Source organism: Lepisma saccharinum, chromosome 15 (assembly GCF_977018435.1).
Source record: "Lepisma saccharinum chromosome 15, izLepSacc3.1, whole genome shotgun sequence".
In the NCBI taxonomy this organism is placed as follows: domain Eukaryota; kingdom Metazoa; phylum Arthropoda; class Insecta; order Zygentoma; family Lepismatidae; genus Lepisma; species Lepisma saccharinum.
Genome location: NC_139243.1, coordinates 32,823,206 through 32,841,722, shown reverse-complemented (window position 1 = coordinate 32,841,722; position 18,517 = coordinate 32,823,206). Strand labels below are relative to the sequence as shown.

At 39.9% G+C, this 18,517-nt stretch overlaps 1 protein-coding gene and 1 pseudogene across 3 annotated transcripts in view; both read right to left on the bottom strand.

Moving 5' to 3' along the window:
* The window catches only part of LOC145999664 (vitamin D3 receptor B-like), a 153,532-nt gene that overhangs the window by 10,404 nt on the left and 124,611 nt on the right, over positions 1-18,517 (bottom strand). Inside the window, exon 3 of one of the 3 annotated variants that reach the window (XM_083136794.1) lies at positions 1,178-1,306. The exons of the other annotated variants lie outside the window; for them this stretch is intronic. Within the exon in view, the coding sequence (XP_082992920.1) occupies positions 1,178-1,265 (88 nt within the window). The 5' untranslated portion in view covers positions 1,266-1,306. The remainder of the gene's footprint in view (positions 1-1,177; positions 1,307-18,517) is intronic. 3 annotated transcript variants of the gene reach the window in all.
* LOC145999189 (uncharacterized) lies at positions 4,863-7,678 on the bottom strand (annotated as a pseudogene).

Genomic DNA, 18,517 nt, shown 5'->3' with positions numbered 1-18,517 from the left:
TGGTGGCATGGCGTTTGTACTTTCAGAAATACATAGAGCACAGTGGTGAAAGACGTTTGTACTTTCAGCAATACAAACAGAACAGTGGAGACGGGCATTTGTACATTCCGTAATACAAAGAGCACAGTGGTGAAAGACGTTTGTACTTTCAGAAATACAAAGAGCACGGGGGTGGAATACATTTGTACTTTCAGAAATACAAAGAGCAGAGTGGTGAACGACGTTTGTACTTTCAGAAATACAAAGAGCACGGTGGTGGAATACATTTGTACTTTCAGAAATACAAAGAGCACAGTGGTGAACGACGTTTGTACTTTCAGAAATAAAAAGAGCACGATGGTGGAAGACATTTGTACTTACAGAAATACAAAGAGCACAGTGGTGAAAGACGTTTGTACGTTCTAAAATACATAGAGCACGGTGGTGGAAGACGTTTGCATTCTCCGTAATACAAAGTGCACGGTGGTGAAAGACGTTTGTAGTACTTTCTGTAATACAAAGAGCACAGTGGAGGCAGTAATGCAAAGAATACAGAAGTGGTCTGAGGTCTGTACCTTCTCCACTGCAATGAGTAACGGGGTCTACCCTCTATATCAGAGGTCTTCAACCCATGACCCGCGGGCCAGCGGTGACCCGCAGAGCCCTTTTCCGTGGCCCATACGCGTTTTAAAAATTAAGTAGGCTACTTAACATAAAAAACGGATTAAGTAAATTGTAGATGGCAGCACCTTACAGTTCTTAATACCGCAGTATTGCTTCTTGCCCCGCGAGCGTCATTGAAATAGTTAATGTGGTCCGCACTGTTTGACGAGTTGAAGACCCCTGCTCTATATACTTTATTTAAAGGAACACTGAACACTACATGGGGTATTCTACCATTTGTACTTTCTGTAATGACAACACATTGGTAGTCTAACTTCAACACTTACTGCAATAGAGAGTTAAGTGATGGACTAATATGTATTAACATTTTTCTGAACGTTATTTTGAAACATACTGAATTGTGGTTGTAGTATTGTTTAGCGTCGCTTTTCTGACACTTTTGGCTAATCGCCAAAAAATTGACTAAAAACTACTGAAATTTCCAATCATACTCCTCTCATTAGCTAGAATTGGGCCACTTCTTTCGTGACACTCAGACAATAATACGTCCCTGTGTGCGTGTATAGTACAGTACCTAATGTAAAATAGTAGCCTGGTTGTGGACGAATTGGAAACATCTGGCCAATTTGGTCCATGGAACTGTTAGTGGGTGATACACGCATGGTACGTCTTCAATTTGACCAAAATGGGTCGCATGCAGGATCTAAAAGAAATAAGAAGAGCCTTAGTGTCGTTTCGTGAACGAGCCCTTTCATTAAAACAAATAACTTGAAATAAATAAAGCCCATTTGCAAACAACGACGAACGCTGCACACCAGTAAATCAACTGTATGCAATCCCTCATCGCAGTTGCGGCAACGTTTTTAATGACATTCGCTGATTTATGTAATGTGGAAACTATATTACATTCAGAATATTACACCACAATAAGGACTGTTTGGTCCGATTTTATTCATCAAAGTTTCTGAACTCAATCGCGAACTAACATTTTTCCGTTTAGTACTTATCTCATTTTACATAACTTCTTGAATCATGGTATTGTTCTTGTTAATTTCCATACTGTGCCATCATGTTTTATAAAAGCTGTGATACTTTCGGTCGTGACGTCATGGGTCTCTGACTCGTATCTATCAACACTCATCCTCATTGTCGTGCCACAAAAGTGGCATAAAATGGGCGCTAAATAACAAAATTGAAAAATCATATTAACTCTCAACCAAAAGTATTTAAAATATCACAATAGAAGAGCCGTCATAACTCTAAAAACCTGGTGTGAATATTTCTTCAAATTTTCATGTTATAAGCTATCGAGTTTTGAACTGGAAACAAAGTTTCTCGTTCTCAGTTCAACAGAGTAGTTTCTTTCTTCATTTGTCAATAATCCATGCACACCTCTGGCTTTGAAGAAGCTGTTTGAAATGCAAATTATTCCATGCAATTGACCTTCCTAATAATTCAATACTTTGCTTCATACTCTAACCTTGTTTCCTGCTACAATGAGATGTTTCACATTCTGGACATTTGTGACTAAATATAGTCTTTAGAAATCCTGGTGTTTTACTAAGAAAGTAAGAGCCTTTCACAGCACAATGCCCGTTTCTGAATGGCATCAGAACATCGTGATATGCATTGCACGTTTCATGCAGCTGATCACATTAACTTGCATAAAGCTTGCTTTTCACAGCAATCCCGACGGAGTTTCATGTTTTAAACATGCTCATGTCAATTGATGTAGTGAATAACCTTGGAAAATATCTCACATCGCTGCTATCTCACAGCTCTTTGTAGAGCATTAGACCTCGCAGACGGGTGAGCACAAGCATGCACGATGAGCCAAAACCTATTAAAAATGTATTAAAACGTGATCCTGTTTCAAAGAGACTCTATTCGAAGCAAAATCACTGGTGGAAATCTAATGTGGACGAGTATATGCCTTTGTGATGCTAATAATAAACGTATTTATTACGGAACCAGTTGACCAAAGATACTCGTCTCATTCGAACCTTGTGTCAAATAATACACGGTTTCTTCTTTGTGTTCGGAACGGTTAATTGGGACTAAACCAACACTTGCACACTGTAACCTCGGATGGTTCTTTTAGTTTTAGACCAATTTTTATTTTGTAACATGTTTTCACGAATACAAGAATTGCTTTTAAAGTTATGTTTTAGTTTGTTTAAATAAAATTGCTTTGAACTTTTGTTCTTAAATGTTTTAGTAAGTACTACCTTCAAACTTAATTTCACTTATTGTGATAGTACGTATTGCTTTGAACTGAAGTTTTTATATTAAAATAAGTATTGCTTTTAAGTTTAGTTTGATTTAATAAGTATTGTTTATAAACTTAAATTACTAATTTGTTAGACCTATAGTAAGCATTGCTTTTCAGCTTATGTTCTCATTTGTTTGAATAAGTATTAGGTTGCGACCTTTTAAACTTAAATTATTCATTTCTTGTAGTACGTACTACTTTTGACCTCCTTACGTTTTACATTTGTTTTAAAAATAATTACGTTTAAACTTAAATTATTAATTTGTTAGACCTGCAGTAAGTGTTGTTTTTGAACGTACGTTTTTATTTGTTTGAGTAGGTATTTGTCGTGAACTTATGTTTATATTTTTTTCAATAACTGTTTCCTTCAAAATTATTTTTTTTAAATTTCTTCTAGTGAGCATTGATTTTGAACTTAACGTTTTCATTTGTTTTAACGAGAATTGCTTTAAGCTTATGCATTTACTTTGATTTAATAAGTATTGCTTTCGCACTTATGGTTTCACTGTTTTTAATAAATATTGACATATTAAATTTGTCTTAGTAAGTATCACTCTTGAGCTTAGGTTTTTGTTTATTTTAGTAAGTATTGCTTGCGAACTTTTGTTTTTATTTTCTTTAATAAGTAACGAATCAATCAAATTTGATTCTATGTTTACTTTTCATTGTATCCACACTGCAGAGAGGTGGACATGAGCGCGCATGCACTCTCGATAAAAACTGTTGCATTTCGTATTTGTAAATTAGCAGGTAGGCTGTTAAATTTAACGGTAGAATACTGTAAACTTTACGGTAAGTTCTAATAGTTTATGAATGTGAATGGCCTCTTGAAATTGACGTCACTCTATGGACATTGTACGCCTTAATTTAATTCATCAAATCACCATTCATCTTCACCGCCTCAGTTCACCTGATTATACATTGCGAATGCATGCCACAAATCGACTTGATTGGTGCATGCACGTCACTTGAAGGACAAATAAGCAATATATCTACAAAGAGTTTATGTAACAAAATCGACGTCATTAAACCAGACTTAATGGTGTGTTCAATTTCCTGAACGGATGTTCGTTTTCATTGTTAACAGTAAACACGTGTCAATCATGGCTCATTGAAACATTTCCTCTTCCTCTTCTATCAACACTTGCGTATGTGTGGTATCATTACGTCAAACATTGTTAATATCAGCCAGACATTCCCATCGTTTGCTCCAAAAATAACGTGCAGATAAGCTGGCAAGTGGCACGGCGTAATAAGTGAGGGAGGCAAGGGGACATGCCCCCTAAAACTAAAGGTACATGCTGAAGTAGAAAATCCAAATTACAATGTGAAACTGAATTATTATATTTAATAATGATGAACAAATGTCTGAAGCTATCTTTACAAAATAGAGATTTAGATTTTATACAGAGTGCATAGGCTATTTGAGGACATTTACGTAAATTTTGAAAAATAACCATATCTCGTCCAAAATCAAATACATTTTCATGAAAATTGGTACACATGAGAAACAAAAGTTCTGAATAGGTTTATTCTATAAAATCGCCTTCAGTCTCAAAAACTTTCTCGAGACGGGACCGTAAGCGTTGAATCAAGTGGTCTTTGTTTATTTCCGACATCACCTTGACAATGGCTGCCTTCAGTGATTCTTTGGTGTGTGTTTGTTTCTTTGTGTGGATGTTTATTAGTCTCTCTTTCAACAACGCTCCACACATAATAGTCCACGGGATTAAGATCTGGAGAGTTAGGGGGCCACAAATTGGTTGTGACATGGTCATGTAGATTGTCTGACATCCATTCTTGGGTAATGTGAACCTTATGAGAAGGAGCAGAGGTAAAAAAGGTAAAAAGGTAAAGGGCTCCCCTGTGCTTAGCACCACGCCATGAAGGCGTATAGGGGGTGTGGGGGTAACGCCCCACACTTTCTTGATCCGATCGTGAGTGGGGGTGATGTGATCAGCATCACGCCCCTGACCGTCTTTACCCCCTATGGTATCCCCCAGGTACCCATGTCATTCGACGCTTCTAACGTTAGAAAAGTTCCCGGAGCAGAGTCCTGTTGAAATACGTACACCCCGCCATTGCGTACACTGTCTATCCAGGGCTTAACAACACTCTGCAGAACCTCAATGTAGGCTGTAACATTAACTCGAAGACCCTGTGGAAAGAAGTGGGGTGGCATGACGTGTCCTTCGTTACTCACAACTCCTAAAACCATCACAGTTGCTGGAAACGTGGTATGCATAACTCTGGAAACTTTAAAAGGATCCTTACATAACCATCTGTCATTTCGGCGATTGACCTTTTGGTCTTGATCAAAGTTTTTCTCATCTGAGAAAAACCACAGCATGCCATGTTCCTCAGGGTTTTTGAATTTGGTGAGTAACCGTTTTGCACGGAGCAGACGATTCTCTTTCGTTTTTGCAGACATGAACTGACTTTTCCTGATCGCATACGACTTGTATCGAATGTCTTCATGAACCAATGTTCGAATTGTGCCCTGTGACACCTTCAGTTCCTTTGCAATGGCCCTCATTGACTTTCCGGGGGTATAATTGATAATGTCAGAACGTCAAGAAAGCCTTTTTCGCTTCGAAACTGTTGAAACATTCCAACCGGAGGCTTCCAACTCTTTCCAAACTTTATGGACAAATGATCTGGCAACATTCAAACCTAGCAAATTCTAAATCCTTTTCATTTCTTGAGTTAATATAGGTTCAGTCATCGTATATCTGCAACAAAAACGACACGTTAAGGTATAAAGTTCTTATACACTGAAAATGTGGTGCCCTCAAATAGACTATGCACCCTGTAGATGGTGCAATCTCAAGACAAGAGCAGACTACATTGTGATAAAACAAGTTGTTTCAGCTTCAGTAATGCCATACTTGTTTTTAACTCTTTCATGGTGGTACATCCATTGATAGACCAGCTGAAGCACAGTGGCACCACCTTACTTTTTGATTACTGTTTGTTTTGTGGTGGTTCAAATGTTGTACCACTTGGAAAATAGCACATAAAAGTAGACCTTGGCAAAAAAAAGGCACGCCAACAATGCATTTCAGAAAAAAAATCCAAAAGAATATTAGGTAGAATCCATGGATTCACAGAAACTCAAATATATATTTTTTCGTTGCAACAAATGAACAAATTACTCAAATAAGTCATGCCGGAAAAAGTACTCGACATTCCCAGTCGATTTCAGTAGTGTAGTAATTATTAAAAGTTGCATTGAAAGTTTAAAATGTTAAATGATATTGTTATATAGTAGAGGTATATTCCTTGCAATTACAACCACGATATACGTAGTGTGTGCTATACTGGAAAACTTGGAGTCTGATTTGAATATACGCATGCGTATTGAGTGCTAGTGGCACATATCGTGTCTGCTTGTCCTTTCTTGTCTAAAAATTGGAGGGGTGATAGGATAAGCACAATCTTCGAAACAGCTGAACTTCATCCTTATTTTTAAAACTGTTTATTCTTAATTGGCTCTATTCACGTTGTAAAAGGAGCTAGTACAAGTGTATCCAATGCCTACAATTATGCACCAAGAACCCATATTGGCTCCATGGGAAATTTTCAGAACCATCCAGCGAGAAACATACACACACAAAGAGTGACAAGGGGTAAAGAGTGACAGGAAAATTATAAAATAGATGGAAAGGAACAGATAAATAGAGATAGAAAAAACTAAAGAAATAAACGGGTTAGATAAACAGAAGAAGAAAGAAAGGCAAAGACTGAAAAAGAGACAAATTATGAAAGGGATAAAGTGATGGAGAAAGAGATGAGAACAGAATGTGATAGAGAAACGGAGGAAGAGGCGAAGAAAGATAGAAAATAGAGGGTACAAGAGAGAGACAGAAAAGTGTAAAAACAGAGGGTACAAAAACAGACAGAAAGATGGAAAACAGGGGGTACAAAGAGACAGAAAAGTGGAAAACGGGGTAAAAAGAGAGACAGAAAGTTGGAAAACATGGTACAAAGAAAGACAAAAGATAGAGAACATTAGGTACAAAGAAAGACAGAAATATGGGAAAAGATTAACGAAGAGACGAAGCATGAAAGAGATAAAAGTGATGGAGGAAGAGAGAAGGTTAGAAAGTGATAAAAACGGAGGAAGATGAAGAAAAGGAGGGGGCAAAGGAAGATAGAGAGAAAAGCAAAGCTCACCCCGAAATATTTCATCCACTCTTGCGGCCACCCGATTCTCTAGGGGCGCCACTGGACGAGATCAAAGCTTTTCCCTTGCAGACAGAGACCAGATGAGAAGCAGGGATTGTTATTCGTGAAGGTATCAAGAAAACCTGCCTTGGCAACTATGCGAGGTATGGCTTTTGACAGCCGTCGTTTCAATACCATTCCTGGTACCAGCGCAGCATCGTGAGGCCAATCGTGGACCTATTGAAAAGAGGATCTATCGGATTCAGGTCCACAAACCAAGAGAATAGTGACGTTGAAACTGACGCGCAGAACACGTGTCGTCAGTTACTGGCTCTCAAAAGGCCATTATGCCAAGAGTTCTAGAGATTGCACCTCGTAGGGTCGTAAACGAACTTGTCACTGGGTACAGACGATCATGACGTAAGCTATCGAGATGCATAAGGTACGGACTTAAAATGTCTTCCACATGATACTTGTCAAAACTCGTTGATCGCAGAATTGGACGTCTCAATCGGCCTCCGTGGCGGAGTGGTTAGCGTTTTTCACCTTCTTTATCGTTTTCACGGCATCGTGTGGTTCACCATCCTTGTCCGCAAACCTTCTTTCCTTTAATCTATCAACGCCTATTGGAGCCATAGCTCTGTTACAGGTGATAAGTATATAAATAAATAAATTCTCTTTCCGTGTTTACAGTTAGGTTATAGAATACAAATGTTGTAGCTATTCACTAGTTCGGATCCATGAGCGCTAGCAGGATTTTTTCTTCCGGGAAGAGGGGGCAAAGAAGATTATATTTTCAGGGGAGGGAAGTGACAAGATATTTCTACAAAAACAAAACAGTGCTGCCAACTTAAAAATCACCAAAGGTTATCTTTTCAGGGGGTGACAAAATATTTCTACAAAAAAACAGTGCCAACTTTAAAAAAAATCCCCGAAGAAGATTATCTTTTCAGGGAGCTTGACAAGATACTTCTACAAAAACAGTGCTGTCAAATTTAAAAAAAATACCAAAGAAGATTATCTTTTCAGGGGGTGACAAGATATTTCTACAAAAACAGTGCTGCCAACTTTAAAAAATCGCCAAAGAAGATGATCTTTTCGGGTGGTGACAAGATTTTCTACAAAAAAACAGTACTGCAAACTTTAAAAAAATCACCAAAGAAGATTATATTTTCATGGGGGTGACAAGATATTTCTACAAAAACAGTGCTGCCAACTTAAAAAATCACCAAAGAAGATTATATTTTCAGGGAGGTTACAAAATATTTCTACAAAAACAGTGCTGCCAAATTTAAAAAATCACCAAAGGAGATTATCTTTTCAGGGGGTGACAAGATATTTCTACAAAAACAGTGCTGCCAAATTTAAAAAATCACCAAAGAAGATTATCTTTTCAGGGGGGTGACAAGATATTTCTACTAAAACAGTGCTGCTAACTTTAAAAAAATCATCAAATAAGATTGTCTTTTCAGGGGGGGTGACAAGATATTTCTACAAAAACAGTGTTGCCAACTTTAAAAAATACCGTTTCAATTTGAACGTGACGCATTCCAGTGACGTCCGTGTACCAGTCTTACTTGTAATTATCAGCCCTTGTAATAATTAAAACAAACTACTGTAATTGAAATGAATTAACAGGCCTATGAAGTATATACGAGGGAGAATCAAATGAAAACCGCAAAAGTGCTATTAAAAAACTTTTCTTCTTTCTAGGCGTTTGGAAATTTGCAGACACAGTCCTTGACGTCTTTCCGAGTTGGTAGTACGAAGCAGTGGCGGTAGGTGGGGTTGGATGTGAGTAACAGATGATTCAAGATGGCGGCACCACTACGCAGTTGCACCAAGCAGGAACAGCGTGGAGTTATTCGATTTTTATGGAGTGAAGGTGTGAAATCGGTTGATATTCATTGGAGAATGCAGACGAAGTATGGGGACACCTGTCTGTCACAGCGGCAAGTCTACGATTGGTGCAAGAAATTCGCAGAAGGTACGACTTTATTGACTGATGATCCCCATCCGGGTCAGGCTCAGCGCCACAGCAGATCGGCTTATTCAGGAAAACCGGCGTGTCACCCTGGCTGAAATGACTTCCTTGCTGAATATGAGCTTCAATTCAGTACAACACATAGTGCATGATGAACTCCGCTACAGAAAAGTGTCTGCCAGGTGGGTTCCTCGACAGCTGATGCAGGAACTGAAAGTCCGTCGGGTTGATGCATGTCAAGAGCTGCTGAGGCGTTATGAAGAGGAGGGTGTGGATTTTCTAGCTCACATTGTCATCGGGGATGAAAGTTGGGTACACCATTTTCAACTGGAGACGAAACGTGCAAGCAAAGAATGGCGACATTCGTCTTTGCCGAAACCAAAGAAGTTTCCCAGCCAACCCTCTCCAGTGAAAGTCATGTTGACTTTATTCTGGGATAAGAAAGGTCCTATTCTGGAACACTACATGCCCCCACGTACGACAGTGACTAGTGGCACCTACACCAACCTTCTCAAGAACCATTTGAGGCCAGTGATACGCTCAAAGCGAAGGGGATTGCTGAGTGCAGGTGTTTTGCTTCAACATGATAACGCCCGTCCTCATTCTGCTCATGCAACCATAAAAACCATCGATGACCTATGCTTCAAGTGACTACCACATCTGCCATACTCACCAGATTTTGCTCCATTTGATTTTCACATTTTTGGTCCATTAAAGGAGCACCTTGGAGGGCAGAGGTTCAAGTCTGATGAAGACATCCAATCGGTGGTGCACGAGTGGCTACACAGTCAACCAAAATAATTTTTCTCACGGGGTATCGATGCACTGCCTATCCGATGGCATAGTGCATTGAACTGGGAGGGGACTATATAGAAAAATAATGTACAATCAAACATTATCCTTGCATTAAATTAGTGGAAAAAAATTAATTGCGGTTTTCATTTGATTCTCCCTCGTAATTTCAGGTTGACATTCATTTTCCAGTGGAGTAGACCTACTTGTCTCTTCCACTTAAGGAATCTCATGTACAGATCTCATTTTTAACTATCCGTCCACTTTCCCTCGCAAATTCTTTGGCAAACAGTATGTAATTATTATATTTTGCATTCACACATTAATAATTGCAAATACCTAAAAGTTTTGCACACGAACGTTAAAAAAAATAAATTCAAGGTTACATTTTTGCATGGAAATTTCTCAATGGAACGCAGGTTAATAAACGCAAATTACCATGCTGAAAAAAACATGTTTGACATCTGCAATATGACCTTCAGGAGTGACACGTGCGTTGAATAGCAATTGCAGATGAATGACAGCTATGTACTGCACATCTTCATGATCAGGTTCCTTTCGTACGTTGGAAATTTCCATTCGCGAGACACAAAAAGTACGTGTATGTACTATGTGTACATTGCAAGCACATCTCTCCAGATTTAAGCTTAGAAAAAGTTCTGGGGATTGTAGCTAAGAAGACGAGTGAGTCTATACTACATCCACTAGAAGAACGAAGTTATTGTAATCATATAGTTATTTTACTACATGTGAGTTCTGGTGTTATTTTGTCCATGAGGTCATGTATGTACAGCTCATAAGTATAAAGTACCACGACTTACAGCTCATACGTATAAAGTACCACGACTTACATCTCATACGCATAAAGTACCACGACTTACAGCTCACCACGACTCACAGCTCATACGCATAAAGTACCACGACTTACATCTCATACGCATAAAGTACCACGACTTACAGCTCACCACGACTCACAGCTCATACGCATAAAGTACCACGACGTACAGCTCATACGCATAAAGTACCAGTACTTACAGCTCATACTCATAAAGTACCACGACTTACATCTCATACGCATAAAGTACCAGGACTTACAGCTCATACGCATAAAGTACCAGGACTTACAGCTCATACGCATAAAGTACCACGACTTACAGCTCACCACGACTCACAGCTCATACGCATAAAGTACCACGACTTACATCTCATACGCATAAAGTACCAGGACTTACAGCTCATACGTATAAAGTACCACGACTTACAGCTCACCACGACTTACAGCTCACCACGACTTACAGCTCATACGCATAAAGTACCACGACTTACATCTCATACGCATAAAGTACCACGACTTACAGCTCACCACGACTTACAGCTCATACGCATAAAGTACCACGACTTACAGCTCATACGCATAAAGTACCACGACGTACAGCTCATACGCATAAAGTACCAGGACTTACAGCTCATACGCATAAAGTACCACGACGTACAGCTCATACGCATAAAGTACCACGACTTACAGCTCATACGCATAAAGTACCACGATTTACAGCTCATACGCATAAAGTACCAGGACTTACAGCTCATACGCATAAAGTACCACGACGTACAGCTCATACGCATAAAGTACCAGGACTTACAGCTCATACGCATAAAGTACCACGACGTACAGCTCATACGCATAAAGTACCAGGACTTACAGCTCATACGCATAAAGTACCACGACGTACAGCTCATACGCATAAAGTACCAGGACTTACAGGTCATACGCATAAAGTACCAGGACTTACAGCTCATACGCATAAAGTACCACGACGTACAGCTCATACGCATAAAGTACCAGGACTTACAGCTCATACGCATAAAGTACCACGATTTACAGCTCATACGCATAAAGTACCAGGACTTACAGCTCATACGTATAAAGTACCACAACATAGAGCTCGTACAACTTCAGTATAATAATTACGTTTAGTGGTATGGGTTTATCACATGCACTGTATTGCTATAGCAATACATAACATTTTTCAGAAACCACGTGCATTGGATTACATTTGACTTCGTTCTCACATCCCGCAGAGAATAGTAGATTTATGTTTCATATGTATGGTTAGAGTTGAAATATTCTAAGAACATCCCTGCTCGTATCTAATGCACATGTTCGCAGCAAATTTGTATTCTGACGTTGCAGAGAACACTTTATCGACATTTATAACATTTTATCCGGATATTGGTGGATATTCTCATATGTGGATACACAGATTATCCTGATATTCGAATTGCCCGTAGATTATAGAACCGGCTTGATGAATTTGCTAATAATGCTGTAGGTGATGCATGTAACTGTTCACAATTACGACATATTAATCTGTGGACCGTGCTGAGTCGGATGGTGTGCGGATGGTCCGACAGGTGGCAGCACTTATGCTGAAATGTTCAAGGACACGTAACGGTGCACGTACGAACGTGTTTGCAGTGCCCACGCGACAGTCATGGAGCACTCTGTAGAACAGCGAGTGTTTTTCGTGCGCACCTACTGGGTGACAGCGAACACACAATCAGCCATGTATAAATTACGTTAATATCTATGTGGTATATTTTATATTACAGCTTATTTTGTCGGGCCGTTTCGATAAGAATCACCCTGTAGTTTGTCCGTTTTAGGCCTAGCGACATATTCTTTTGTTCGTCATGTTTGTATTTCACTGTACGGGATCTTCTGAAAATCTGTATTATCCGAATTATCCGTTGCATCCGAAACGGATATCGGATAATTTGAAAACCGGATATCTGTCATCCTCATTTTATGACCATTCCTAGTGGAAAGTAGGGGTCTGCAACTACGATACATTTACCCGCGCATTCTCGCCCAAGAAGCGGTCATGAACCAGCTCGACCCGACATTAGCTATGAATGGAAAGCTTTCCTCCTTCCACCAGTAACCCGACGTGGTTCACCAGCGAGCGGCCAGTCTATGACTATAAACGTCTACTGTGCGTTGGCAGTGCCACACGGGCATCAGAAGCAGGGGCGGGCAGGGAATTCGCTACGGGGTTAGACAGGTGGTAATACAAAATTTCAAATAGGTGAAAAATTCGAGTGACAACTTTTTATGGGAAACGTTTGCAAAACGTCTTATGGGGAACACAAACATCTTCATTATTTCCTTCATGCTTCTTTGAAAGTGTGAAGTATAACTAAAGAATATCAGTAGTAGCAAGAAATCCTACAGACTGCAGATAGCTAATATATGCTATAGTTTCTCTCCATATCTGAGGTGTTCTCAGAAGGCCGATTAGATCTTAAGGGAGCGAAAGGTCATTTATACCTTGACTAAATGCCTGAGAAACAGTGGCGGCGATAAGGGGGGGGCATTGCCCCCTAGTTTTGGAACCCAATCGCAATCACCGGAGAAACGTTACAAACTTAGAAATTTAAGGCTTTATGTATGGCAGAATTCAACACATATGAAAATGCAAGAAATGCAGTGAAGATACCTCAGTGAAAAATGCAGCAAAAACTGCAAATTCAAATAATACTTTCTATTGATTGATTTAGTTTATTTTACTTCGCGTTTTGTGCCTCTTGGCTAATTTGCGAAGATGAGGATGAGTGATGAAAGGATGAAATTGATGAATGGACATTCACAAACAACCAAGCCCGACCAGGATTCGAACCCGGGACCCTTGGCGTCGCAGCGCGATGTGCTAACCGCTCGGCTACAGGGTCGGGCAAATAATACTTTCTAGTCCCGCTGAAGAAAAAGGACTATTATTATTCTTATCACCATTTTCAAGGTCATGGAAAAAATAGCTGGGCGATACCACTGAGGCATAGTCACAAGTATACTTCTTAAGAACAAAGAAGATGAAGTTTATTTACCTTTTGATAAGATAACATAAGGGCAATATTGAGGATCTATTCAACAGTATAGTTCCGGACAAACTTGAAGACAGTCTAACTATATCATCTTCACAACCTTGATGAGGTCTGAAGAGGCGTGTGGTCCCCACGTGGGTGTCCTTATAAGATCTGACAACATTGAAATCACTCACGCCAGGACGGCAGGAAACCAACTCGAGTCTCTTGCGTGCCATTTAGACGACATATCGACTTGACCACAACAGCTCTTGTTAAAATTAAAGTTTTATTTTTCTCCGCAAGCCATTGAACCGCAAACTTTTCCTATAGTTTGTCCAAGAAGTATGTGGACCAAAGTCGCGCATAACGGTAAAGAAGGAAAGGAAGCGAATAAGCGGAGAGAAGCAGTGCGTGCTCATGCAAATGGGGGGTGGCTGCGGTCGCGTTGCCCCCTCATGCGATCCCCATTCCCTCTCTCGAGTCACCACTTGCGCAGAAGACGTGTTTTCAATTCAATTCAATGGTCTTTATTCTTGGGCGAGATTCAGCAGATGCTGATCTACCACCTAACCCGACAAAGAAAAATGTAGCAAAGTACCTAGGTACATTATTATACATGAAGATTATAAGACACTACATAAGTAAAATAACATAAAAGAAACTATAACAAAAATACTACTACGCAAAGAAAATCACAAAAAGAAAACAGATGACAAAATATATACAGTGCGTGTATGCTAATAAATGAAAAGATAATAATATACATGTATTATTACTTAGCTTCGGTCCAGTTTTTTTCAATAATTCACAGGAAACAGTTTTTAATCGTATGTGGTCTTACTTTGCTTCTGATCATCAATCAGTGAATCATATACTGCCCTACGAAAGTGTTTGTAGTTCAGTTGCTTTATTTCGTTCGGGAGTGCATTCAGATTTTAGGTGCCATGTAACTGAATGAAGATTGCGAAACAGAAGTTCTGCAGCGAGGTATATGGAGATTAGCGGCGCTTCTGGTGGAGTATGAGTGCGTTTCACTCCTGGCTTTAAGCTTTACACTCAGATAGTCCGGTATGTTTTTATTTATAACATTGCAAGTAATGCAGGTCATGTGCAGTTCTCTCCTTCTTGCCATGTGGAGAATTTTGTGCTCATGCACAGGGAGAACGTGTTCGTGATTTTTAAATCTGTAGACGTACCTCATGCATGCATTTTGGACTTTCTGAATTTTGCCTGAGAGCCTTTTTGTGATTCTTGGCCCGTAAACAACATCGCAATAATCGAAAAGAGGATATATTAAAGATTGGACCAAATTTAATTTAATTTTGGGTGAAATAAAGTCAACAAGCGTGTAAAGGCTCTTTAGCACTGAATATCCTTTACCGCACTGTTTCAGTACATGTTCAGACCAGTCTAATGTTTTCGTTCGCTTGCTTCAAAGACTCCTGGGACAGAGTATAGGTAAATGAAATGTTGGTATAGTAGGGCTGAAATATCCTGCAACTAGAAAAATAAAACAGTGATTGATTGATTTGCTTTATTTTACTTCGCTTTTATGCCATTTTTGTCTAAATGAGGGATGACATGATGAAATTGATGAATGGACTGTCACAAACATCCACGCCCAGGCCAATTTGATTGATTGATTGAGTTGATGTTTTAAGTCCACTACATGCACAGTAAGGCTAATCGGGACGGACCTACAGTTTCAAATGAGATCCGAACCACTATGTGCCTCCACTGGGATCGAACCCGGGACCCCTTGATTACAAGGCGACGACGCTACCACTGCGCCATCGGGGAGACGCCCAAGCCGGGATTCGAACCCGGGACCTCAAGCGTCGTAGCGCGATGTGATAACCACTCTGCCACGGAAGGCGGCAAAGAGTAAAACATGTCACAATCACTACGAATAAGTTTATACAATATGTCTTTGTTGCAGGGCCGTACGTATACAGAAATATTGGTTTGGATTCAACTTAAGGATAGTATACTTTTAGTTCAATGATAAAATTTCTCTGTAAACAATTTGGACATAATTAGTGTTGCTCACGGGACGGGACATGTCCCGTCTCGTCTCGTGTCTCGTCTCGAAAACGAGACGAGACACGAGACGGGACAAAGCTTTTCAAATTCGAGACGGGACGAGACGGAATGCCTGTCTCGTCTCGTCTCGAATTTGAAAAGCTTTGTCCCGTCTCGTGTCTCGTCTCGTTTTCGAGACGAGACACGAGACGAGACGGGACATGTCCCGTCCCGTGAGCAACACTAATTATGTCCAAATTGTTTACAGAGAAATTTTATCATTGAACTAAAAGTATACTATCCTTAAGTTGAATCCAAACAATATTTCTGTATACGTACGGCCCTGCAACAAAGACATATTGTATAAACTTATTCGTAGTGATTGTGACATGTTTTACTCTTTGCCGCCTTCCGTGGCAGAGTGGTTATCACATCGCGCTACGACGCTTGAGGTCCCGGGTTCGAATCCCGGCTTGGGCGTCTCCCCGATGGCGCAGTGGTAGCGTCGTCGCCTTGTAATCAAGGGGTCCCGGGTTCGATCCCAGTGGAGGCACATAGTGGTTCGGATCTCATTTGAAACTGTAGGTCCGTCCCGATTAGCCTTACTGTGCATGTAGTGGACTTAAAACATCAACTCAATCAATCAATCAAATTGGCCTGGGCGTGGATGTTTGTGACAGTCCATTCATCAATTTCATCATGTCATCCCTCATTTAGACAAAAATGGCATAAAAGCGAAGTAAAATAAAGCAAATCAATCAATCACTGTTTTATTTTTCTAGTTGCAGGATATTTCAGCCCTACTATACCAACATTTCATTTACCTATACTCTGTCCCAGGAGTCTTTGAAGCAAGCGAACGAAAACATTAGACTGGTCTGAACATGTACTGAAACAGTGCGGTAAAGGATATTCAGTGCTAAAGAGCCTTTACACGCTTGTTGACTTTATTTCACCCAAAATTAAATTAAATTTGGTCCAATCTTTAATATATCCTCTTTTCGATTATTGCGATGTTGTTTACGGGCCAAGAATCACAAAAAGGCTCTCAGGCAAAATTCAGAAAGTCCAAAATGCATGCATGAGGTACGTCTACAGATTTAAAAATCACGAACACGTTCTCCCTGTGCATGAGCACAAAATTCTCCACATGGCAAGAAGGAGAGAACTGCACATGACCTGCATTACTTGCAATGTTATAAATAAAAACATACCGGACTATCTGAGTGTAAAGCTTAAAGCCAGGAGTGAAACGCACTCATACTCCACCAGAAGCGCCGCTAATCTCCATATACCTCGCTGCAGAACTTCTGTTTCGCAATCTTCATTCAGTTACATGGCACCTAAAATCTGAATGCACTCCCGAACGAAATAAAGCAACTGAACTACAAACACTTTCGTAGGGCAGTATATGATTCACTGATTGATGATCAGAAGCAAAGTAAGACCACATACGATTAAAAACTGTTTCCTGTGAATTATTGAAAAAAACTGGACCGAAGCTAAGTAATAATACATGTATATTATTATCTTTTCATTTATTAGCATACACGCACTGTATATATTTTGTCATCTGTTTTCTTTTTGTGATTTTCTTTGCGTAGTAGTATTTTTGTTATAGTTTCTTTTATGTTATTTTACTTATGTAGTGTCTTATAATCTTCATGTATAATAATGTACCTAGGTACTTTGCTACATTTTTCTTTGTCGGGTTAGGTGGTAGATCAGCATCTGCTGAATCTCGCCCAAGAATAAAGACCATTGAATTGAATTGAAAACACGTCTTCTGCGCAAGTGGTGACTCGAGAGAGGGAATGGGGATCGCATGAGGGGGCAACGCGACCGCAGCCACCCCCCATTTGCATGAGCACGCACTGCTTCTCTCCGCTTATTCGCTTCCTTTCCTTCTTTACCGTTATGCGCGACTTTGGTCCACATACTTCTTGGACAAACTATAGGAAAAGTTTGCGGTTCAATGGCTTGCGGAGAAAAATAAAACTTTAATTTTAACAAGAGCTGTTGTGGTCAAGTCGATATGTCGTCTAAATGGCACGCAAGAGACTCGAGTTGGTTTCCTGCCGTCCTGGCGTGAGTGATTTCAATGTTGTCAGATCTTATAAGGACACCCACGTGGGGACCACACGCCTCTTCAGACCTCATCAAGGTTGTGAAGATGATATAGTTAGACTGTCTTCAAGTTTGTCCGGAACTATACTGTTGAATAGATCCTCAATATTGCCCTTATGTTATCTTATCAAAAGGTAAATAAACTTCATCTTCTTTGTTCTTAAGAAGTATACTTGTGACTATGCCTCAGTGGTATCGCCCAGCTATTTTTTCCATGACCTTGAAAATGGTGATAAGAATAATAATAGTCCTTTTTCTTCAGCGGGACTAGAAAGTATTATTTGCCCGACCCTGTAGCCGAGCGGTTAGCACATCGCGCTGCGACGCCAAGGGTCCCGGGTTCGAATCCTGGTCGGGCTTGGTTGTTTGTGAATGTCCATTCATCAATTTCATCCTTTCATCACTCATCCTCATCTTCGCAAATTAGCCAAGAGGCACAAAACGCGAAGTAAAATAAACTAAATCAATCAATAGAAAGTATTATTTGAATTTGCAGTTTTTGCTGCATTTTTCACTGAGGTATCTTCACTGCATTTCTTGCATTTTCATATGTGTTGAATTCTGCCATACATAAAGCCTTAAATTTCTAAGTTTGTAACGTTTCTCCGGTGATTGCGATTGGGTTCCAAAACTAGGGGGCAATGCCCCCCCCTTATCGCCGCCACTGTTTCTCAGGCATTTAGTCA